The 22,042-nt window shown below is 48.3% G+C and overlaps 1 protein-coding gene across 6 annotated transcripts in view; it reads right to left on the bottom strand.

Moving 5' to 3' along the window:
- Positions 1-2,125: 2,125 nt before the first annotated feature.
- The window catches only part of scfd1 (sec1 family domain containing 1), a 568,533-nt gene continuing 548,616 nt past the window's right edge, over positions 2,126-22,042 (bottom strand). For all 6 annotated transcript variants that reach the window (XM_072488067.1, XM_072488091.1, XM_072488100.1 and 3 more), the window contains one exon: positions 2,126-2,378. In XM_072488067.1, the coding sequence (XP_072344168.1) occupies positions 2,225-2,378 (154 nt within the window). In that variant the 3' untranslated portion in view covers positions 2,126-2,224. The remainder of the gene's footprint in view (positions 2,379-22,042) is intronic.

Genomic DNA, 22,042 nt, shown 5'->3' with positions numbered 1-22,042 from the left:
TTTAAGGTTGTTCACCGGGCACACATGATGGTGGCCCGGATGAGCAAGCTTTTTAGGATACAGGACTGGTGTGCGAGATGTGCAGGCGGGGGAGTTAGATTATCGTTTAGAGGAGGTGGGACTTGTGAGGGAGGGAGGCGGCCTTTGCACTTTGTTTATATTTGTATGTATACTGTTCACTGCTATTATTATAAAATTATAAATGCCTTAATAAAATGTTTAAAAAAAACAATGCTCCTGAAGTTTGACACCATCCAGGACAAAGCATTCACAAGATAGGCACCTTAAAGGTTCATTCCATTCATCACTTGTGCATAATGGCAGCGGTTTGGACAGTCACCACCACCTTCTCAAGTGCAATAAATTCTGACCTTGCCAATGACAGCCACATCCCGTGAACAAATATTTTTTTTTAAAAAGGCCTGTTTTAGTATAAAAGCTCTTTACAGTTAGCATTTTAAAAATTAAATAAGTGTAATTCAAAATGTTGTTAAACCAACAAAATATGTTCTCTAATTGCATTTTATCCCAACATTTTAAAAACATATATGAACTTAAGAACTTGAAGAATTATTACCATTGTTTCCTCAACTTTTACAAGATGATGGATGTTATTGTAAGTAGTTTTGCGCCCTGTATCTAAGGGAGGATGTGCTGGCCTTATAAAGGGTCCAGAGGAGGTTCACAAGAATGATCTCTGGAATTAAGAGTTTGTCATATGAGGAGCGGTTGAGGACTCTGGGTCTGTACTCGTTGGAGTTTAGAAGGATGAGGGGGGATCTTATTGAAACTTACAGGATACGGAGAGGCCTCGATAGAGTGGACGTGGAGAGGCTGTCTCCACGACTAGGAAAAACTAGAATCCAGGGCACAACCTCAAACTGAAGGGACGATTCTATAAAACTGAGAAGAGAAGCATTTCTTCAGCCAGAGGGTGGTGAATCTGTGGAACTCTTTGCCACTGAAGGCTGTGGAGGCCAAATCACTGAGTGTCTTTAAGACAGAGATAGATAGGTTCTTGATTAATAGGAGGATCAGAGGTTATGGGGAGAAGGCAGGAGAATGGGGATGAGAAACATATCAGCCATGATTAAATGGTGAAGCAGACTTGATTGGCCTTATTCTGCTCCCAAGTCTTATGGTTACAGTTCAAAAATAAGGTAACACTATTTTTTAAACCTAATTTATTATAAAACTATGAATTAAGTAAAAATTGAAAATTCTGGGCCTGACTTTGAAGACACTTCTTTGGGTTAAAATTTATCAAAATTGTCAGTGGACCTAAGAGATGGGCTGAAGCAGTACCAATTGCTATCACAAGGAAGAGCTAATTGCATTGCTCACAGAGGACCTTAAAACAAAACAAAACCCTTTGCAGTTCTCCAATATGAAATGGATTCCTGTAAAATGTCTATGTACCTGGACAATTTCAGAGTCAGGTACCCAAAGCAATATATCCAACATGTATTCTTTCTTGGACTCAATGAATAATTCGGAATAATTAGCCCCATTACCCATCTGAATTCATTGTATTAATTACAGGTAAGGATAGTTGAACGTGCAATCTCTAGTTTTTCTGGATGAGCTGATTTCAGCTGAGGGAGAGGCAGTGTGAGTACAGAAATTCTTAGCTGGCAAGGATTGGGGTTAGGGGTGTGGCAAGGGGTAGAAAGAATAAACAGTCAAGTTCCCATCTGTAATTGCGGCATGCTGGCGCAGTGGTTAGGACAGAGCCAGGGACCCAGGTTCAATTCCAGCTTTGGGTGACTGTGCGGGGTCTGCATGTTCTCCCCATGTCAGCGTGGGTTTCCTCTGGTTGTTCCGGTTTCCTCCCACAGCCCAAAGGTGTGCAGGTTAGGTGGATTGGCCATGCTAAATTGCCCCTTAGTATCCAGGGATGTGCAGGTTAAGTTAAGGGGTAATTGGGATAGGGCGGGGAAGTGAGTTTGGCTGGAGTGCTCTTTCAGAGGGTTGGTGCAGGCTCAATGGACCAGATGGCCTCCTTCTGCACTGTAGGGATTCTATGAATAACTTGCATTTTATGTCGTTTAGCAAGAAATGTTGCAAAAGAAAAAACATTTATCCAAACTATCAAAATAAATAAGTCCATTTAATACGGCAAAGATTTCTGTTTTCAGATTTATTTCAACTATTTGTACAGTTACATGATGTATAGTTAAAGTTAAAAATGTCAGAAATTATATCCAATTACATCAAAGAATTATCAAATAAATGGAATTACAAGTATTACAAGACAGAAGTATGTAAATAAAGGGTGACACTGGAATAGCAAAACATGTTGTATGTATTCTCCCCACCTTGAAGATGTGCAGAGAAAGCTATGGTGTCTCTTAACTCTGAAATCCAAGTTGCGATAGCTGAAGGAAAGAAAAGAGCATTAGTTACAGATCAGTGTAAAAGGCAAAGACAAGAGCAGCACCAGGCTGTGACAACCTGGGGCCATCTGCAAACCAAACACCAAAAGAGGCAAGCGGTGGACTGAAATAAGCGATTCCACAAACATATATGACCAAGATTCTATAGCCCTATTACACCCAGTCGAGAAGTGTGGTGGGTACTTGGGCAACTAATGGGAGGAATTCCCATTTTCCATTATACTAGGGCTGAGAACAAGAGGCCAGACTAATTATTTGCGAGCCAGAAGGAAAATGTATAGTCCCATTCGCCTTGCTGAGAACCCAGTAAGTTGCAAGCCAAAGTTCAGTCCATGTGAGATCAAGCACTTAAATACTGCAAAGGTTATGGCTCTGTTAAGACTCCCATATTTGGAAAGGACTGTTCCCTCTGTGACACCCAAGTCCATTTCTCAAACACCCCTAACACACCTTTCAGCACCTTTTTGTGCAAATGCAGGAGATGCAATACATATCCTTTTGCACGGTCTAAGGCTCTGAGCACTCCTTCCAAGTGAAATAGCAATTTACTTTTATTTTAGTATACGTATTCTCTGTTCATGATTATGCGTACTGGGCAACCAGTGGGATGGAGAGAATGGAGATTCAGTTCCTGCTCGCTTCTCATTTTAATTCTCCTCCTTGCTCCTAAGGCTGACCTTTGTCCATGGCCTGCCACTGTGTTCCCACAAAGCTGAATGCAACCATATAGATCAACACCTTATGTTTCAACTTGGTATTCTATAGCCTTCTGGACTCAACTCGAGTTCAACAACTTTAGGTCATGATTTTTTAAAAATAATCTTTATTGGCAAAAGTAGGCTGAATTAACACTGCAATGAAGTTACTGTGAAAATCCCCTAGTCGCCACATTCCGGCGCCTGCTCGGATACACTGAGGGAGAATTCAGAATGTCCAATTCACCTACTGCACGTCTTTCGGGACTTGTGGGAGGAAACTGGAACACGCGGAGGAAACCCACGCAGACACAGGGAGAACGCGCAGACTCCACACAGACAGTGGCCCAAGTGGGAATCGAACCTGGGACCCTGGAGCTGTGAAGCAACAGTGCTACCCACTGTGCTCCCGTGCCGCCCACTCTGCGTTTATCTTGTTCCATATGTTCTTTTCTTCTTTTATTTATCTAGGTTAGCCTTGGCTGGTTTCTTTCTTTATCCTTTAAAGATGCATTCAGATGTTTTTTAAGATAGCCATTCACACCACATTTGGGTATAACATTTTGTTTCTTTACTATATCCATTACCACTCTCTCTGAAATCTTTTGTTATTTAATCTCCCCTGCTCTCCATCCTACCATAGAACTTCCCATTTTGTTCTTTCTGCATCTTCCCCCCCCCTTCCACTTGATAAAAAGTTCTTACATTTCTATCTTTATTCTGTTTTCCAAACACTTTGGTGTGAAAAACAGAAAGGGAGAGTATTATTTAAATGGTGATATACTGGAACCGAGAACCAGGGGAGACAGTCTCAGGATATAAGGTAGATTATTTAGAACTGAGATGAGGAAATATTTCTTCACTCAAAGTGTAGTGAACCTGTGGAATTATTTACCACAGAAGGCTGTGGAGGACAAGTCACTGAACGTATACAAGAAAGATTTTAACAGCATTAAGGGGAATGGGGAGAAAGTGGGAATATGGCACTGAGATAGAGGTCATGATCATATTGAATGGCAGAGCAGGCTCAAAGGGTCGAATAGCCTACTCCGGCTCCTAGTTTCTCTGAGAGGTTACTCAACTTGAAACATTCTTTTGATTCTCTCCACAGTGGCCCGTGAGCCAATGTGACCCCTGGCACCAGTTTATTGTGCGAGTGTTGGGGAGAGCGTGGGCGAGTGTTGGGGAGGAGGTGGGTGAGTGTTGGAGCGTGGGTGTGCGAGGGTTGGAGAGGGGGGTGTGCAAGGGTTTGCTGCCTGACCAGGCTTTTCCAGCATTTTTTGTTCATTTCAAATTTCCAGCATTTTATTTTGTAGGTGTGCACCTCACAATCTTACATTTCAATAAAACCATCTCTCATTTTTCTAAATTCCAATGAGTTTAAACTCCAAATAGCTCAATTTCTCCTAGTAAGTCAACCACTTCATCCCAGCAATCAACCTAGTGAACCTGCTCTGAACTACCTCCAATGTGAGTACTTCCAAGTTCCTTCAAAAGGACATGGGCGTCGCTGTCTAGGCCAACATTCATTGCCCATCCCAATGGCCCTTGTGAAGATGCTGGCGAGCTGCCTTCTTCAACTCATAGATTATCATAGAATTTACAGTGCAGAAGGAGGCCATTCGGCCCATCGAGTCTGCACCGGCTCTTGGAAAGAGCACCCTACCCAAGATCCGCACCTCCACCCTATCCCCATAACCCAGTAACCCCACCCTACACAACGGGCAATTTTGGACACTATGGGCAATTTAGCATGGCTATTCCACCTAACCCGCACATCTTTGGACTGTGGGAGGAAACCGGAGCACCCGGAGGAAACCCACGCACACACGGGGAGGATGTGCAGACTCCGCACAGACAGTGACCCAAGCCGGAATCGAACCTGGGACCCTGGAGCTGTGAAGCAATTGTGCTATCCACAAGGCTACCGTGCTGCCCGGTATGGGGGTGTGCGAGGGTTGGAGTGGGTCTGTGCGAGGGTTGGAGAGGGGGTGTGCGAGGGTTGGAGAGGACGTGTGCGAGGGTTCGCGAGGGGTGGGTGAGTGTTGGAGAGGGTGTGTGCGAGGGTTAGAGAGGGGGTGCGTGAGGGTTGCAGAGGGTTTGTGCAAGGGTTAGAGAGGGGGTGTGCGAGGATTGGAGAGGGGGCGTACGAGGGTTGGAGAGGGGGTGTCCGAGGGTTGGAGAGGGGGTGTGCGAGGGTTCGCGATGGGTGGGTGAGTGTTGGAGAGGGGGCGTGCGAGGGTTGGAGAGGGGTTGGAGAGGGGTTGGAGAGGGGGTGTGCGAGGGTTGGAGAGGGGGTGTGCGAGGGTTCGCGAGGGGTGGGTGAGTGTTGGAGAGGGGGCGCGTGAGGGTTGGAGAGGGGGTGTGCGAGGGTTGGAGAGAGTGTGCGTGAGGGTTGCAGAGGGTTTGTGCAAGGGTTGGAGAGGGGGTGTGCGAGGATTGGAGAGGGGGCGTGCGAGGGTTGGAGAGGGGTTGGAGAGGGGGTGTGCGAGGCTTGGAGAGGGGGTGTGCGAGGGTTGGAGAGGGGTTGGGCGAGTGTTGGAGAAGGGGTGTGCGAGGGTTGGAGGGGTGTGCAAGGGTTGGATAGGGTGTGTGAGTAGGTTGAAGAGGGGGTGTGCATAGGTTGGAGAGGGGCAGTTAGTGGGTTGGAGAGGGGGAGTGTGTGGGTGGGAATGAGGGAGTGGGTGAGTGAGAGTGTATGGGTGAGAGTGGGGAAGTGGGTGGGTGAAAGAGCGGGAGTGTATGGGTGGACGAGGGGATGTGTATGGGTGGACGAGGGGGAGTGTATGGGTGGACGAGGGGGAGTGTATGGGTGAAAGAGAGGAACTGTGTAGGTGAGAGAGCAGAGTGTATGGGTGGGAGAGCGAGAAAGGCTGAGCAAGGCACAGTGCTGATAGCTCTCTCCTGAGGCCTCTGAAGGCCTGAAAGAAAAAGCCTTTTCCTTTCTCTACTCCGCAGCCAGAAAACCTGCACAAATGCCAGACAAGCATTTGCGAGGCTGAGTGTACGGAAAACCCTCTTTTAAATTCTCAGGTAGAGAATGTTTCAGTGAGACTGAGAGCTAATCTGGTAGAGTGCAGTCAAATGAAAGTGACTCCTCAGAGGAGGTCTGCATCCTGTGGGTTCTAATTGAAGGCACAAACTAGAAGGTCCAATCCAACCGGTGGATTTCAACACTTTGGGTCCAGAGACGATGGCTAACTATAAAGACCACAACTTCAGCAGCGAAGGTACTCATCTCACATGCCCTTTCAATTCCATTATTTTGATCCTTCTCTGCCCCACTGTGCGGATGGTGTGTGTCTTGAGTGTGTGGATAGAGGGTGGGACGGTGGTTGGAGAGTAAGTAGATTAGCAGACCATGGATCTTGTCATGTGAGAGTACCTTTAAGAAATAGGTGTTTGTAAATGGGTGTGTATATAAATATCTGTAGTGAGAGTACCTTTAAGAAATGGGTGCTTATTACTGCAGTGATGTCACAGAGTGGGTGGGGCTGGGCTGTCTGTCAGCTTTTTACTTTTGTTTTAGGCTGTTTACTGCAGGGTGTGTTTTAGTTTCGTTTTCAGTGTTGGGGCTGAAGCCAGACAAAGCAGGTGTACTGCTGTTCTCTCTGCCATGAAAAGATTATCTCTTGATCATTTGGTGAATTCAGAATTATAAATGTTTTCAGTAGTGAATGTAAACCTGATGTGCTTCTGTTAAAAGGTGTTTCTTTTGACTTCTGGATGTTGTTTGGGAAGTTATTAAGGATTACTTAATGTTGTATTCTTTGGGAGTTGTATTTAAATTGATGGTTGCTAAGATGTTCACTGTATGTTTTAAAAAGGTTAAAGGTTAACTTGAGTTCGTAGAATAAACATTGTTTTGCTTTAAAAAATACTTTTCCATTTCTGCTGTACCACACCTGCAGAGTGGGCAGTGTGCTCCCCATACCACAATCTATTAAAAGTTGTGGGTCAGGTGAACTCCATGATATACTTTGGGGTTCTCTAAACCCTGGCCCATAACAAATTGGGGGCTCGACCGAGATAAAAGTCTATCTATTGGATTGGCTTAGTGAACTTAAAGACAGTGAGGGGTGAGCATATTGTGGTTGCTTTTCAGGTGTGGTATTATAGTTTAAGTGGGGAGTGTGTTGCGGACAATGGCTCTTTCAGAGGCTCGGAAGTTTTTTGGGGTGGAGACGGTCACACGCAGTACCTTACGGACAGAGACAAAAAACAGACTGTTAGATTTGGCAAAAACATTGCAGTTAACATTACCTGACAAAATGCGAAAAGATGAGGTAATTATGGCAGTGGCTAAGCATTTAAAGTTGCCTGAGATACAATTTGACTCATCGGAAATGGCAAAAATTCAGTTACAAATTAAACAATGGAACATGGGAAAGAATTAAAGCAGCTTGAATACTAAAGAGAGGAAAAAGAAATAGAGAGAGAGAGCGGAAAAAGAAAGAGAAAGAGATAGAGCGGTAAGAGAAAAAGAAAAGGAGAGAGAAGAAAGGAGAAAAGAAAGAATAGCCCTAGCAGAACAAAAAGAAAGAGGAGGGAGGTACAGATCAGGGAAAAAGATAAAGAGAGAGAGTTTGAACTTCAGAAAATGGGCATGAAACATGACAGTCAGTTAAAATTGGCAGATGTAAAGGAAAACGTACAGTTGGATGATAGTGATGAGGATAGTGAGAAAGAGCGTCAAAGTCGAAGGCTTGGTGGGAACCTATTTAAATATGTCCAAGAATTGCCAAGGTTTGACGAGAAGGAGGTAGATGACTTTTTCATTTCATTTGAGAAGGCAGCTAAACAAATGAAATGGCCACAGGACATGTGGGTGTTACTGATTCAAACAAAACTGGTCGGTAGGGCTAGTGAAGTGTTTGCATCAAGGAGGAGGTATCTGAGACGTATGAGGAGATGAAAAAATCCATCTTGGGTTCATATGAACTAGTGCCTGAAGCCTACAGCCAAAGGTTTAGAAATTTAAGGAAAGAATTTGGTCAAACATACATGGAGTTTGAAAGGATCAAACAGAGTAATTTTGATAGGTTGATAAGGGCTTTGAAAATAGACCAAACGTATGAAGCTCTCAGAGAAATTATACTTTTGGTGGAGTTTAAAAATTCAATTCCTGATGTAGTGGGAACGCATGTGGAAGAGCAGAGGGTCAAAACTGCGAGATTAGCAGCAGAAATGGCAGATGATTATGAATCAGTTCATAAATCAAAGCTTGGTTTCCAACATTAGTTTCAGCCTGTGAGGGATAGAAACTGGGGACATGAGAAATACTCAAGTGGTAAAGGTAAAGGTGATCTGATGGGAGATAATAAGGAGCGTGTACCTCAGATTAAAAAAGAAATCCAGGAGGGTGGAAAAGAAATGAAAAGTTTCAAATGTTTTCACTGTAATAAAATAGGCCATGTAAAGTCACAGTGTTGGTGGTTGAAGAAAAGCACTGGGAAGGCTGATGTGGTAAAACAGGATAAGACAGCAGGGTTTGTTAAAGTGGTAAAGGAAAGCCCAAGTGAAGCGAAGGAGGTGCAAAAGATTGTACAGCCCGATCAAGAGATGATTAATACGAAGGTGCCAGATCTCTTTAAAGAATTTACTTGTGTGGGTAAAGTTTACTCATGTGTATCAGGAGGAGCAGGTAAAGAAGTCACAATTTTACGAGATACGGGAGCTAGTCAATCTTTAATGGGAAGAGATGAGGAGTTATGTAGTTTGGGAAGAATGTTGCCAGAAAAGGTGGTAATATTTGGAATTCAGGGTGAGAGGAGTAGTGTTCCATTCTATACGAGCAAGGAGGGGACATGAGAAGTATTTGGCAGGAAGGATCAAGGAAAACCCAAAAGCTTTCTATAGGTATGTCAGGAATAAGCGAATGACTAGGGACAGAGTAGGACCAGTCAAGGACAGGGATGGGAAGTTGTGTGTAGAGTCTGAAGAGATAGGCGAGATACTAAATGAATATTTTTCGTCAGTATTCACTCAGGAAAAAGATAATGTTGTGGAGGAGAATGCTGAGCTCCAGGTAAATAGATTAGATGGCATTGAGGTACGTAGGGAAGAGGTGTTGGCAATTCTGGACAGGCTGAAAATAAATAAGTCCCCGGGACCTGATGGGATTTATCCTAGGATTCTCTGGGAGGCTAGGGAAGAGAATGCTGGACCATTGGCTTTGATTTTTATGTCATCATTGGCTACAGGAATAGTGCCAGAGGACTGGAGGATAGCAAATGTGGTCCCTTTGTTCAAAAAGGGGAGCAGAGACAACCCCGGCAACTATAGACCGGTGAGCCTCACGTCTGTAGTGGGTAAAGTCTTGGAGGGGATTATAAGAGACAAGATTTATAATCATCTAGATAGGAATAATATGATCAGGGGTAGTCAGCATGGCTTTGTGAAGGGTAGGTCATGCCTCACAAACCTTATTGAGTTCTTTGAGAAGGTGACTGAACAGGTAGACGAGGGTAGAGCAGTTGATGTGGTGTATATGGATTTCAGCAAAGCGTTTGATAAGGTTCCCCACGGTAGGCTATTGCAGAAAATACGGAGGCTGGGGATTGAGGGTGATTTAGAGATGTGGATCAGAAATTGGCTAGCTGAAAGAAGACAGAGGGTGGTGGTTGATGGGAAATGTTCAGAATGGAGTTCAGTCACAAGTGGAGTACCACAAGGATCTGTTCTGGGGCCGTTGCTGTTTGTCATTTTTATCAATGACCTAGAGGAAGGCGCAGAAGGGTGGGTGAGTAAATTTGCAGACAATACTAAAGTCGGTGGTGTTGTCGATAGTGTGGAAGGAAGTAGCAGGTTACAGAGGGATATAGATAAGCTGCAGAGCTGGGCTGAGAGGTGGCAAATGGAGTTTAATGTAGAGAAGTGTGAGGTGATTCACTTTGGAAGGAATAACAGGAATGTGGAATATTTGGCTAATGGAAAAGTTCTTGAAAGTGTGGATGAGCAGAGGGATCTAGGTGTCCATGTACATAGATCCCTGAAAGTTGCCACTCAGGTTGATAGGTCAGAAGAAGGCCTATGGAGTGTTGGCCTTTATTGGTAGAGGGATTGAGTTCCGGAGTCAGGAGGTCATGTTGCAGCTGTACAGAACTCTGGTACGGCCGCATTTGGAGTATTGCGTACAGTTCTGGTCACCGCATTATAGGAAGGACGTGGAGGCTTTGGAGCGGGTGCAGAGGAGATTTACCAGAATGTTGCCTGGTATGGAGGGAAAATCTTATGAGGAAAGGCTGATGGACTTGAGGTTGTTTTCGTTGGAGAGAAGAAGGTTAAGAGGAGACTTAATAGAGGCATACAAAATGATTAGGGGGTTGGATAGGGTGGACAGTGAGAGCCTTCTCCCGCGGATGGAAATGGCTGGCACGAGGGGACATAACTTTAAACTGAGGGGTAATAGATATAGGACAGAGGTCAGAGGTAGGTTCTTGACGCAAAGAGTAGTGAGGCCGTGGAATGCCCTACCTGCTACAGTAGTGAACTCGCCAACATTGAGGGCATTTAAAAGTTTATTGGATAAACATATGGATGATAATGGTATAGTGTAGGTTAGATGGCTTTTGTTTCGGTGCAACATCGTGGGCCGAAGGGCCTGTACTGCGCTGTATTGTTCTATGTTCTATAAGGTAAAGTTGGAAAGTCCAATGAAGACTGGTGAAGTGGGAGTAGGAGTAATAGATAAACTATCTTGTCCAGGAATACAGTTTATCTTGGGTAATGATATAGCTGGATCGCAGGTGGGAGTGATGTCTACTGTGGTTGATAAGCCAGTGGAAAATCAGACAACTGAAGTATTGAAGGACGAATATCCTGGGATTTTTCCGGATTGTGTAGTAACAAGGTCGCAAAGTCACAGGTTAACACAAGAGGAGAAATCAAAGAGTGAAGATGAAGTTGAAGTGCAATTATCGGAAACAATTTTTGATCAGATGGTTGAAAAAGAACAAGAACAGGTGGAGGATGAGGTGGATATTTTTAGTTCAGGAGAATTGGCGGAGTTACAACAGAAAGATATAGAAATAAAATGGATGTATCAGAAAGCATACGCGGAAGAGGAATCTGAGTATACCAGAGCGTTATTACCGGAAAAGTGATGTCTTGATGAGAAAATGGAGACCTGTACATATGCAGGCGGATGGAAAGTGGGCTGAAGTTCATCAAGTAGTATTGCCGGTAGGGGAAAGGAGATGTTGCGAGTTGCACATGAGGTACCAGTGGGAGGTTATTTGGGAATAAGGAAAACTCAAGCTAAAATCCAAACATTTTTATTGGCCTGGACTACATAAAGATGTAGTTAAATTTTGTCAATCATGTCACACATGTCAAGTGATAGGGAAACCTCAAGCAGTGATAAAACCAGCACCCTTAATACCCATTCCAGCATTTGAGGAACCTTTTACAAGGGTCCTAATTGATTGCCTGGGACTGCTTCCTAAGAAAAAAAGTGGGAATCAATATCTTATGATTATAATGGATGTGTCCACTAGGTTTCCAGAGGTCATTCTAGTACATAATATTACAGCTAAAAAGATTGTGGAGGAGTTACTTAAATTCTTTACTAAATATGGACTACCCACAGAAATACAATCGGGCCCATAGTGTTGGCGAGGAGGCCCAAGGCTAACGAGCCTCCGCGGGCGGTGCTGGTGCGGTTCCATCGGTTCGTCGATCGGGAGTGTGTGCTCAGGTGGGCCAAGAAGGAGAGGAGCAGCAGGTGGGAGAACGCGGAGGTTTGGATATATCAGGACTGGAGTGCGGAGGTGGAGAAAAGGAGGGCCGGGTACAATCGAGCGAAGGCGGTGCTGCAAAGGGAGGGGGTGAAGTTTGGCATGTTGCAGCCGGCACAACTGTGGGTTACCTACAAGGACCGGCACCATTATTTTGAGTCTCCGGAGGAGGCGTGGGCCTTTGTTCAGGCCGAGAAGCTGGACACAGACTGAGGGTCGGGATGGGCGATTGGGGACTGCGGTGGATATGTTATGCCTATTTTTGGCTCGGGGGGTGGGGGGCCTTTGCACTGTTTTGGTTGGTGGCGGGTCCTGGTAGGTGGAGAGCGCGGGATTTTTTTTCCTGCGCTGAAGACTGGGGGGGACGGGACCGGGGCGGGGAAGCGAGGATTGTTTCCCGCGCTTAGAACGGAGGGGGAGAGCCTGTGAATGGGGAGCGGGAGAGGAGAGTGTGCCACACAATGGGAGGAGTCGAAGGGGAGGCGGGAGTGGCCGGGGTCAGCAGGAGTCAGCTGACATGCGGAAGTGCAATGGGGGGAGTAAACCAGCTAGGATGGGTCCTAGCCAGGGGGGGAGGGGGGGGGGGAAGAATCGATTTGCTGCTGCTAAGATCAAGGAGGAGCTGGAGCGAGTGGGGTGGGTTAAGATGGGGGTATGCCGCTGTGGGGAACGGGCCGGGCGTGGGGTGCGGGCGCGTGGTTGGCCGAGGAGGGGTCATGGCTAGTCGGCGGGGGAGGGGGGCGGGTAGCCCCCTGATCCGGCTGATAACCTGGAATGTAAGGGGACTGAATGGGCCGATTAAGCGGGCCCGCGTGTTCGCGCACCTGAAGGGGCTCAAGGCGGATGTTGTTATGCTCTAGTTGACGCACCTGAAGGTGGCAGACCAGGTAAGACTGAGGGAAGGGTGGGTAGGTCAGGTGTTTCACTCGGGGCTAGTTGCCAAAAATCGAGGGGTGGCGATCTTGGTGGGAAAGAAGGTGTTATTCGAGGCGTCGAGCATTGTGGCAGATAATGGCGGTAGGTACATAATGGTAAGTGGTAAGTTGCAGGGAGAGAGGGTGGTACTGGTCAATGTGTATGCTCCGAACTGGGACGATGCGGGTTTTGTTGGGTCGGATCCCAGACTTGGAAGTGGGGGGCCTGATAATGGGGGGAGACTTTAACACGGTGATGGATCCGGCACTGGATCGCTCCAGGTCTAGGACGGGTAGGAAGCCGGCGGCGGCTAGAGTGTTGAGGGGATTTATGGACCAAATGGGAGGGGTGGACCCTTGGAGATTTGCAAGGCCGGGGGCTAGGGAATTTTCATTCTTCTCACATGTCCATAAGGATTATTCTCGAATCGACTTTTTCATTTTGAGTAGGGCGCTGATAGCGAGAGTAGAGGATACCGAGTATTCAGCAATAGCCATTTCGGACCACGCCCCGCATTGGGTGGACTTGGAGATGGGGGAAGAGAGGGACCAGCGCCCGCTGTGGCGCTTGGAGGTGGCGCTGTTGGTGGACGAGGAGGTGAGCGAGCGGGTCCGAGGAAGTATAGAGAGGTACTTGGAGACCAACGACAACGGGGAGGTCCGAGTGGGGATGGTATGGGAGGCACTGAAGGCGGTGGTGAGGGGAGAGCTGATCTCCATCAGGGCCCACAAGGAGCGGAGGGAGCGGGGGGAGAGGGAGAGGCTGATGGGGGAGATGGTGAGGGTAGACAGGAAATATGTGGAAGAACCTGAGGAAGGATTGTTGAGGAAGAGGCCGAATTCGACCTGGTGACCACCAGGAAGGCGGTCTACGAGTATGGGGAAAATGCAAGCCGGATGCTGGCGCATCAGCTTCGGAAGCGGGACGCAGCTAGGGAGATCGGGGGAGTTAAGGACAGGGGAGGGAGCGTGGTGCGGAGTGGGGTTGGCATCAACGGGGTCTTCAGGGACTTTTACGAGGAATTGTACCGATCCGAGCCCCCACGGGAGGAGGGAGGGATGGGCCATTTCCTGGACCAATTGAGGTTTCCAAAGGTGGAAGAGGGACTGGTGGCGGGACTGGGAGCCCCGATTGGGCTGGAGGAGCTGATCAAAGGGATAGGAAGCATGCAGGCGGGGAAGGCACCGGGGCCGGACGGTTTCCCGGTCGAGTTCTATAAAAAATATATGGACCTGTTGGGCCCGCTGTTAGTTAGGACCTTTAATGAGGCAAGGGATGGGGGGGGGGGTTTACCCCCGACGATGTCCCGGGCACTGATCTCCTTGATCCTGAAGCGGGACAAGGATCCCCTGCAATGTGGGTCTTACAGACCGATTTCCTTGCTAAATGTAGATGCCAAGTTGCTGGCGAAGGTCTTAGCCACGAGGATTGTGTGCCGCAGATCATCCATGAAGACCAGACGGGGTTTGTGAAGGGGAGACAGTTGAACGCGAATGTGCGGAGGCTTTTGAACGTTATCATGATGCTGGCGAGGGAGAGGGAGGCGGAGATAGTGGTGGCGATGGACGCTGAGAAAGCCTTCGATAGGGTCGAGTGGGGGTACCTGTGGGAGGTGCTGAAGAGGTTCGGGTTTGGGGAGGGGTTTGTCAGGTGGGTTAGGCTGTTGTACGAGGTCCCGATGGCGAGTGTGGCCACAAATAGGAGGAGGTCCGAGTACTTTCGGTTGCACTGAGGGACGAGACAGGGATGTCACCTGTCCCCCCTGCTCTTCGCACTGGCGATTGAACCCCTGGCTATGGCACTGAGAGAGTCGAGGAACTGGAGGGGGTTGGTGCGGGGTGGGGAGGAGCACAGGGTGTCGCTTTATGCGGACGACCTGCTGTTGTATGTGGCGGACCCGGTGGGAGGAATGCCAGAGGTAATGAAGATGCTTAGGGAATTCGGGGACTTTTCGGGGTACAAGCTCAATATGGGGAAGAGCGAGCTGTTCGTAGTTCAGCTAGGGGACCAGGAGAGGGGGATTGGCGAGCTCCCACCAAAAAGGGCGGAGAGGAGTTTCAGATATTTGGGGGTCCAGGTGGCCAGGAGCTGGGGGGCCCTGCATAGGCTTAACTTTACAAGGCTGGTGGAGCAAATGGAGGAGGAGTTCAAGAGGTGGGACGCGTTGCCGCTGTCCCTGGCGGGTAGGGTGCAGTCAATCAAAATGATGGTGCTCCCAAGGTTTTTGTTCCTGTTCCAGTGCCTCCCCGTGTTTATCCCAAAGGCTTTTTTCAGGCGGGTTAACAGGAGTATAATGGGGTTTGTGTGGGCGCGAGGGACTCCGAGGGTGAGAAGGGTGTTCCTGGAGCGGAGTAGGCTGGCGCTGCCCAACCTCTGTGGGTACTACTGGGCCGCCAATGCGACAATGGTGCGCAAGTGGGTGATGGAGGGGGAGGGGGCTGCATGGAAGAGGCTGTAGAAGGCGTCCTGTGTGGGTACGAGTCTGGGGGCGCTGGCAACGGCGCCGCTGCTGCTCCCTCCAAGGAGGTATCATAGTCATAGACATAGAATTTACAGTGCAGAAGGAGGCCATTCGGCCCATCGAGTCTGCACCGGCTCTTGGAAAGAGCACCCTACCCAAGGTCAACACCTCCGCCCTATCCCCATAACCCAGTAACCCCACCCAATACGTAGGGCAATTTTGGACACTAAGGGCAATTTATCATGGCCAATCCACCTAACCCGCACATTTTTGGACTGTGGGAGGAAACCGGAGCACCCGGAGGAAACCCATGCACACACGGGGAGGATGTGCAGACTCCGCACAGACAGTGACCCAAGCCGGAATCGAACCTGGGACCCTGGAGCTGTGAAGCAATTGTGCTATCCACAAGGCTACCGTGCTGCCCGGTATACCACGAGCCCGGTGGTGGTGGCGGCCCTCAAAATTTGGGGGCAGTGGAGGCGGCATAGGGGGGAAGTTAGGGCCTCGGCGTGGACCCCATTACGGGGGAACCACCGGTTCGCCCCAGGAAGAACAGGTGGAGGGTTTTCGGGGTGGCACAGGGCAGGCATACGAAAGTTAGGGGACCTGTTTGTGGACGGGAAGTTCGCGAGCTTGGGTGAGCTGGAGGAGAAGTACGGGCTCCCCCCGGATAACACCTTCAGGTACTTACAGGTAAGGGCGTTTGCCAGACGGCAGGTGGTGGAATTCCCACGGCTACTGCCACACACAGTACAGGACAGGGTGCTCTCGGGGGGGTGGGTGGGATTGGGGAAGATCTCGGAAACTTACCAGGTGATGCAGGAGGAGGAGGAGGCCTCGGTGGTGGAGTTGAAAGGTAAGTGGGAGGAGGAGTTGGGAGAGGAGATCGAAGAGGGGACGTGGGCAGATGCCCTAGGGAGTGTGAACTCTTCCTCTTCATGCGCGAGGCTCAGCCTCATACAGTTTAAGGTGCTGCACAGGGCACACATGACCGGGACAAGGATGAGCAGGTTCTTTGGGGGTGAGGACAGGTGTGTTAGGTGCTCAGGGAGCCCAGCAAATCACACCCATATGTTCTGGGCATGCCCAGCGCTGGAGGAATTTTGGAAGGGCGTAGCGAGGACGGTGTCGAGGGTGGTAGGATCCAGGGTCAAACCGGGCTGGGGCTCGCAATATTTGGGGTGGCAGAGGAGCCGGGAGTTCAGGAGGCGAAAGAGGCTGGAATTCTGACCTTTGCGTCCTTGGTAGCCCGGCGGAGGATTCTCCTTCAGTGGAAAGATATGAGGCCCCCAAGTGTGGAATCCTGGATCAGCGATATGGCAGGGTTCATTAAATTGGAGAGGGTGAAATTCGCCTTGAGAGGGTCGGTACAAGGGTTCTTTAGGCGGTGGCAACCGTTCTTAGACTTTCTGGCAGAACGCTAGACATTGGTCAATGGCAGCAGCAACTCGGGGGGTGGGGGGGTTTACTTTATTTTTGTTTATGTTATTTACACTGGAAGGGTCTGAGGGGGTGTATACACCTGTTGTCTTAAGTCGGGGTGTTAATGTTAATTTATTATTTAGGTACGGGGGGGAAGGGGTTTGGGGGGGTTGCTTTTTTAGATTGTGTTTTCTACTTACCCCTGTTGGGTTCTTTTTTCTTTCTCATTTTGTTATTGATATTTTATGAAAACCTTTAATAAAAATTATTTAAAAAAAAAAGAAATACAATCGGATCATACATCCATCCATACAATTTACAGTGCAGAAGGAGGCCATTCGGCCCATCGAGTCTGCACCGGCTCTTGGAAAGAGCACCCTACCCAAGCTCACACCTCCACCCTATCCCCATAACCCAGTAACCCCACCCAACACTAAGGGCAATTTTGGACACTAAGGGCAATTTAGCATGGCCAATCCACCTAACCTGCACATCTTTGGACTGTGGGAGGAAACCGGAGCACCCGGAGGAAACCCACGCAGACACGGGGAGAACGTGCAAACGGGCATTGAGTATAAGAATTGGCAAGTCATGTTGCAGCTGTATAGAACCTTAGTTAGGCCACACTTGGAGTATAGTGTTCAATTCTGGTCGCCACACTACCAGAAGGATGTGGAGGCTTCAGCGAGGGTGCAGAAGAGATTTACCAGAATGTTGCCTGGTATGGAGGGCATTAGCTATGAGGAGCGGTTGAATAAACTCGGTTTGTTCTCACTGGAACGAAGGAGGTTGAGGGGGGACCTGATAGAGGTATACAAAATTATGAGGGGCATAGACAGAGTGGATAGTCAGAGGCTTTTCCCCAGGGTAGAGGGGTCAATTACTTGGGGGCATAGGTTTAAGGTGAGAGGGGCAAGGTTTAGAGTAGATGTACGAGGCAAGTTTTTTACGCAGAGGGTAGTGGGTGCCTGGAACTCGCTACCGGAGGAGGTGGTGGAAGCAGGGACGATAGTGACATTTAAGGGGCATCTTGACAAATACATGAATAGGATGGGAATAGAGGGATACGGACCCAGGAAGTGTAGAAGATTGTAGTTTAGTCGGGCAGCATGGTCGGCACGGGCTTGGAGGGCCGAAGGGCCTGTTCCTGTGCTGTACATTTCTTTGTTCTTTGTTGTTCCGCACAGACAGTGACCCAAGCCGGAATCGAACCTGGGACCCTGGAGCTGTGAAGCAATTGTGCTATCCACTATGCTACCGTGCTGCCCTAAATCAAGGATCAAGGATCAAATTTTACCACGAGGCTATTCAAAGAAGTTATGGATAGCTTAGGAATAAAACAATTTAAATCAACTGCGTACCATCCAGAATCGCAGGGAGCATTAGAAAGGTGGCATCAGACACTAAAGACAATGTCGAGGGCTTATTGTCACGATTATCCAGAGGATTAAGATAAAGGAATTCCCTTCGTACTGTTTGCAATTAGGGATGCACCAAATGAGTCAACCAAATTCAGTCCTTTTGAACTAATTTTTGGTCATGAGGTAAGAGGACCACTTAAGTTGATTAAGGAAAAATTGGTGAGTGAGAAATCGGAAATTACATTATTGGATTATGTGTCAAATTTTAGGGAATAATTAAATAGAGCAGGTGAATTGGCCGGACAACATTTGAAAGTTGCACAAAATGTGATGAATCGGGTAGGGGACAAGAAATCCAAAGTTCGTAGTTTTGCCTGTGGAGATCAAGTTTTAGTATTGTTACCAGTGGTAGGTGAACCTTTAAAAGCAAGGCTTTGTGGACCTTATCACCTTATCAGTGAGGTGTGTTATGTGGTAAAAACACCAGATAGAAGGAAGACTCACCGAGTGTGTCATGTGAATATGCTTAAAAGGTATTTTGAAAGGGACGGAGAGAAAAAGGAGGTTTTAATGATTCTAACTCAAAGTGAAATGAAAAATGAAATGAAAATCGCTTATTGTCACAAGTAGGCTTCAAATGAAGTTACTGTGAAAAGCCCCTAGTCGCCACATTCCGGCGCCTGTTTGGGGGGGGGGGGCTGGTACGGGAATTGAACCGTGCTGCTGGCCTGCCTTGCTCTGCTTTCAAAGCTAGCGATTTAGCCCTGTGCTAAACCAGCCCCCAGTGACGAACCAAATCCAGATGACTGTGAATTTGACATACCTCAAATTAAATTGGAAAATGAGGATGTTCTTAAAAATTGAGATAAATTGTTAAGTTACCTTCCAGTGGAAAAACGAACTGACCTGAAAGAGTTATTGATATCACGTGGGCAGGTTTGTAGCGATAAATTGCGAAATAGTAAAATGGCTATACATGATGTAGATGTGGGAAATGCTGTTCCAATCAAACTACATCCATACAGACTAAACCCTTTACAATTGGCACAGGTTAACAAAGAGATTGAGAGTATGCTTAAAAATGGCATCATTGAAATGGGTTGCATGCAATGGAGCTCACCCGTAGTGATGGTACCTAAACCAGATGGTACCCAACGGTTGTGTGTGGACTATAGAATGGTTAATGCAGTTACAAAAACGGACTCTTAACCTATCCCACGTTTGGAGGATTGCATTGAGAAAGTGGGATAATAAGCTTTTATTTCCAAACTGGATTTACTTAAAGGTTACTGGCAGGTACCTTTATCCAAAAGGGTGAAGGAGATTTCAGCTTTTGTGACTCCAGCTGGTATAGACCAATTCAAAGTTATGCCATTTGGCATGAAAAACACCCCAGCCACATGAGAGTGGGGAAGTGGGTGGGTGAAAGACCATGAGTGTATGGGTGGATGAGGGGAGAGTATGAGGGGGAGTGTATGGGTGAAAGAGAGGGACTGTGTAGGTGAGAGAGCGGAGTGTATGGGTGGGAGAGCGAGAAAGGTACAAATGAATGAGTGTGGATGGATCTGGGAACAAGTGAGAGTGGATGGGAGCAAGAGGTGGGTGGTTGCGTGGGAGCGAGAGACTGTAGGTGTGGGTGTGTGCGTCGGTGGGGGTAAGATGCGGGCTGAGAACGAGAGACAGACAGAGACACTCCTAATACCAAACACCAACACATACACACGTACCCACTCCCACCCACATTCACTGACCCTCTCACACGCCAGTTATTTTTAGCACTTACTCCTTTTTAAACTTAGTTTATTACTTTGACTTTGCTGTACTTTTGCTCAGCAATTAGTTATTTCCTTAAAACCTCAACTTTTCTTTTGAAATTCCATTTATTTTGTGCCTAACCATATCTTTCTGAAATTTGCTGGCTCCTGAGTGAGTAAAATATGCAAATATGGCTCCCTGAGTGGACAAGCCTGTTCTAGATGGCAGAGGCTGTTAGTTAGGAAGATGCTGTCGAAGGAGCCTTAGTGAATGCTATAGTGCATCTTGTAGAGTTTATCCCTCCTTAACTTAGGGGACCAAAATTGTACACAACAGACTAAGTGTGGTCTTAACAATGTAGATGAAGCAAGATTTCCCTATTTTAGTATTCCATTCCCCTTGCAATAATGACTAATATTTCATATGCCTCCTTAATTACTGGAGCTGCATGTTGATGTATTGTGATTCACTGACGAGAACACCACCCAAATCCCTCTATATTGCAGTATTCTGCACTCACTTTCCCGGGGGGGGGGGGGGGGGGAGAGAAGGAGGGGAGGAAGGGGGGAGAAGGAAGGGGGGAGAGGGGGGTGAGAGGAGGGGAGGAGAAGGAGGGGGAGGAGGACGGGAGATGAGGGGGGGGGAGAGGAGGGGGGGGAAGAGGAGGGGGGGAGAGGAGGGGGGGGAAGAGGAGGGGGGAGAGAGGAGGGGGGGGTTACCCCCCCATCCAGGCTGATCATGTGGAATGTGCGGGGCCTGAATGGGCCGGTCAAGAGGGCTCGCGTGTTCTCACACCTTAAGGGGTTAAAGGCAGACGTAGCCAAGCTACAGGAGACGCACCTAAAACTTGCGGACCAAACAAGATTGAGAAAAGGGTGGGTGGGCCAGGTGTTCCATTCGGGGCTGGATTCAAAGACCAGAGGAGTAGCAATCCTGGTCAGCAAACGGGTGACTTTTGAGGCAGGGAATATTGTGTCTGACAAGGGGGATACATAATGGTTAGCGGGAAGCTGCAGGGGCTCAGGTGGTGCTCGTGAACCTTTACGCCCCGAACTGGGGCGACGTGGAATTCATGAGGCGCATGCTGGTAAAATTCCGGACTTAGACTCACACAATCTGATTATGGGGGGTGACTTTAACATATTTATAGACCCTATATTGGACCGGTCAAACCCCAGGTCGGGGAAGCGAGCAGCGGCGGCTAAAGAACTGAGGGGATTTGTGGAACAGGTGGGGGGCGTAGACCCGTGGAGATTCGCCCGACCGAGGGCGAAGGAGTTCTCTTTCTTTTCCCATGTCCACAAAGTTTACTCCCGTATAGATTTCTTTGTGATGAGCAGGGTGTTAATCCCTAGGATGGAGGGGACAGAATACTCGGCCATTGCAGTCTCCGATCATGGGTGGATTTGCGTCTTGGGGAGGAGAGGTCAGCCCCCACTGTGGAGGCTAGATGTGGGGCTGCTAGCAGACGACGAGGCTTGTGGGCGGATAAGGAGGAACATTAAAAATTACCTGGAAACTAATGATACGGGGGAGGTAGCGGCGTCCACGGTGTGGGAGCCCCTGAAGGCAGTTATCAGAGGGGAGTTGATCTCTAGCAGATCCCATAGAGGGAAGAAGGAAAGAGCGGAGAGAGAAAGGCTAGTCGAGGAGATACTCAGAGTAGATTATCATAGAATTTACAGTGCAGAAGGAGGCCATTCTGCCCATCAAGTCTGCACCAACTCTTGGAAAGAGCACCCTACCCAAGGTCAACACCTCCACCATATCCCCATAACCCAGTAACCCCACCCAACACTAAGGGCAATTTTGGACGCTAAGGGCAATTTATCATGGCCAATCCACCTAACCTGCACATCTTTGGACTGTGGGAGGAAAACGGAGCACCCGGTGGAAACCCACGCACAGACAGTGACCAAAGCCGGAATTGAACCTGGGACCCTGGAGCTGTGAAGCAATTGTGCTATCCACAATGCTACTGTTCTGCCCACAATGCTATCATGCTGCCCTCAATGCTACCGTGCTGACCACAATGCTACCGTGCTAGACAGGAGTTACGCGGAGACTGCCGAGACGGGGCTACTGAAAGAGCGCCGGAGGCTGCAGGCGGAATTCGACCTGCTGACCACTGGAAAGGCGGTGGCACAGCTGAGGAAGGCCAAAGGGGCTGTCTATGAATACGGGGAGAAAGCGAATAGAATGCTGGCGCACCAACTTCGCAAGAGGGAGGCAGCCAGGGAAATTGGGGAAGTACAGGATAAGGAGGGCAACACGGTCATGGACCCAGAGGGGGTGA

Source organism: Scyliorhinus torazame, chromosome 2, assembly GCF_047496885.1.
Source record: "Scyliorhinus torazame isolate Kashiwa2021f chromosome 2, sScyTor2.1, whole genome shotgun sequence".
Lineage (NCBI taxonomy): Eukaryota > Metazoa > Chordata > Chondrichthyes > Carcharhiniformes > Scyliorhinidae > Scyliorhinus > Scyliorhinus torazame.
The sequence above is the reverse complement of the archived record's forward strand: the minus strand, read 5'-3'. Positions and strand labels throughout refer to the sequence as shown.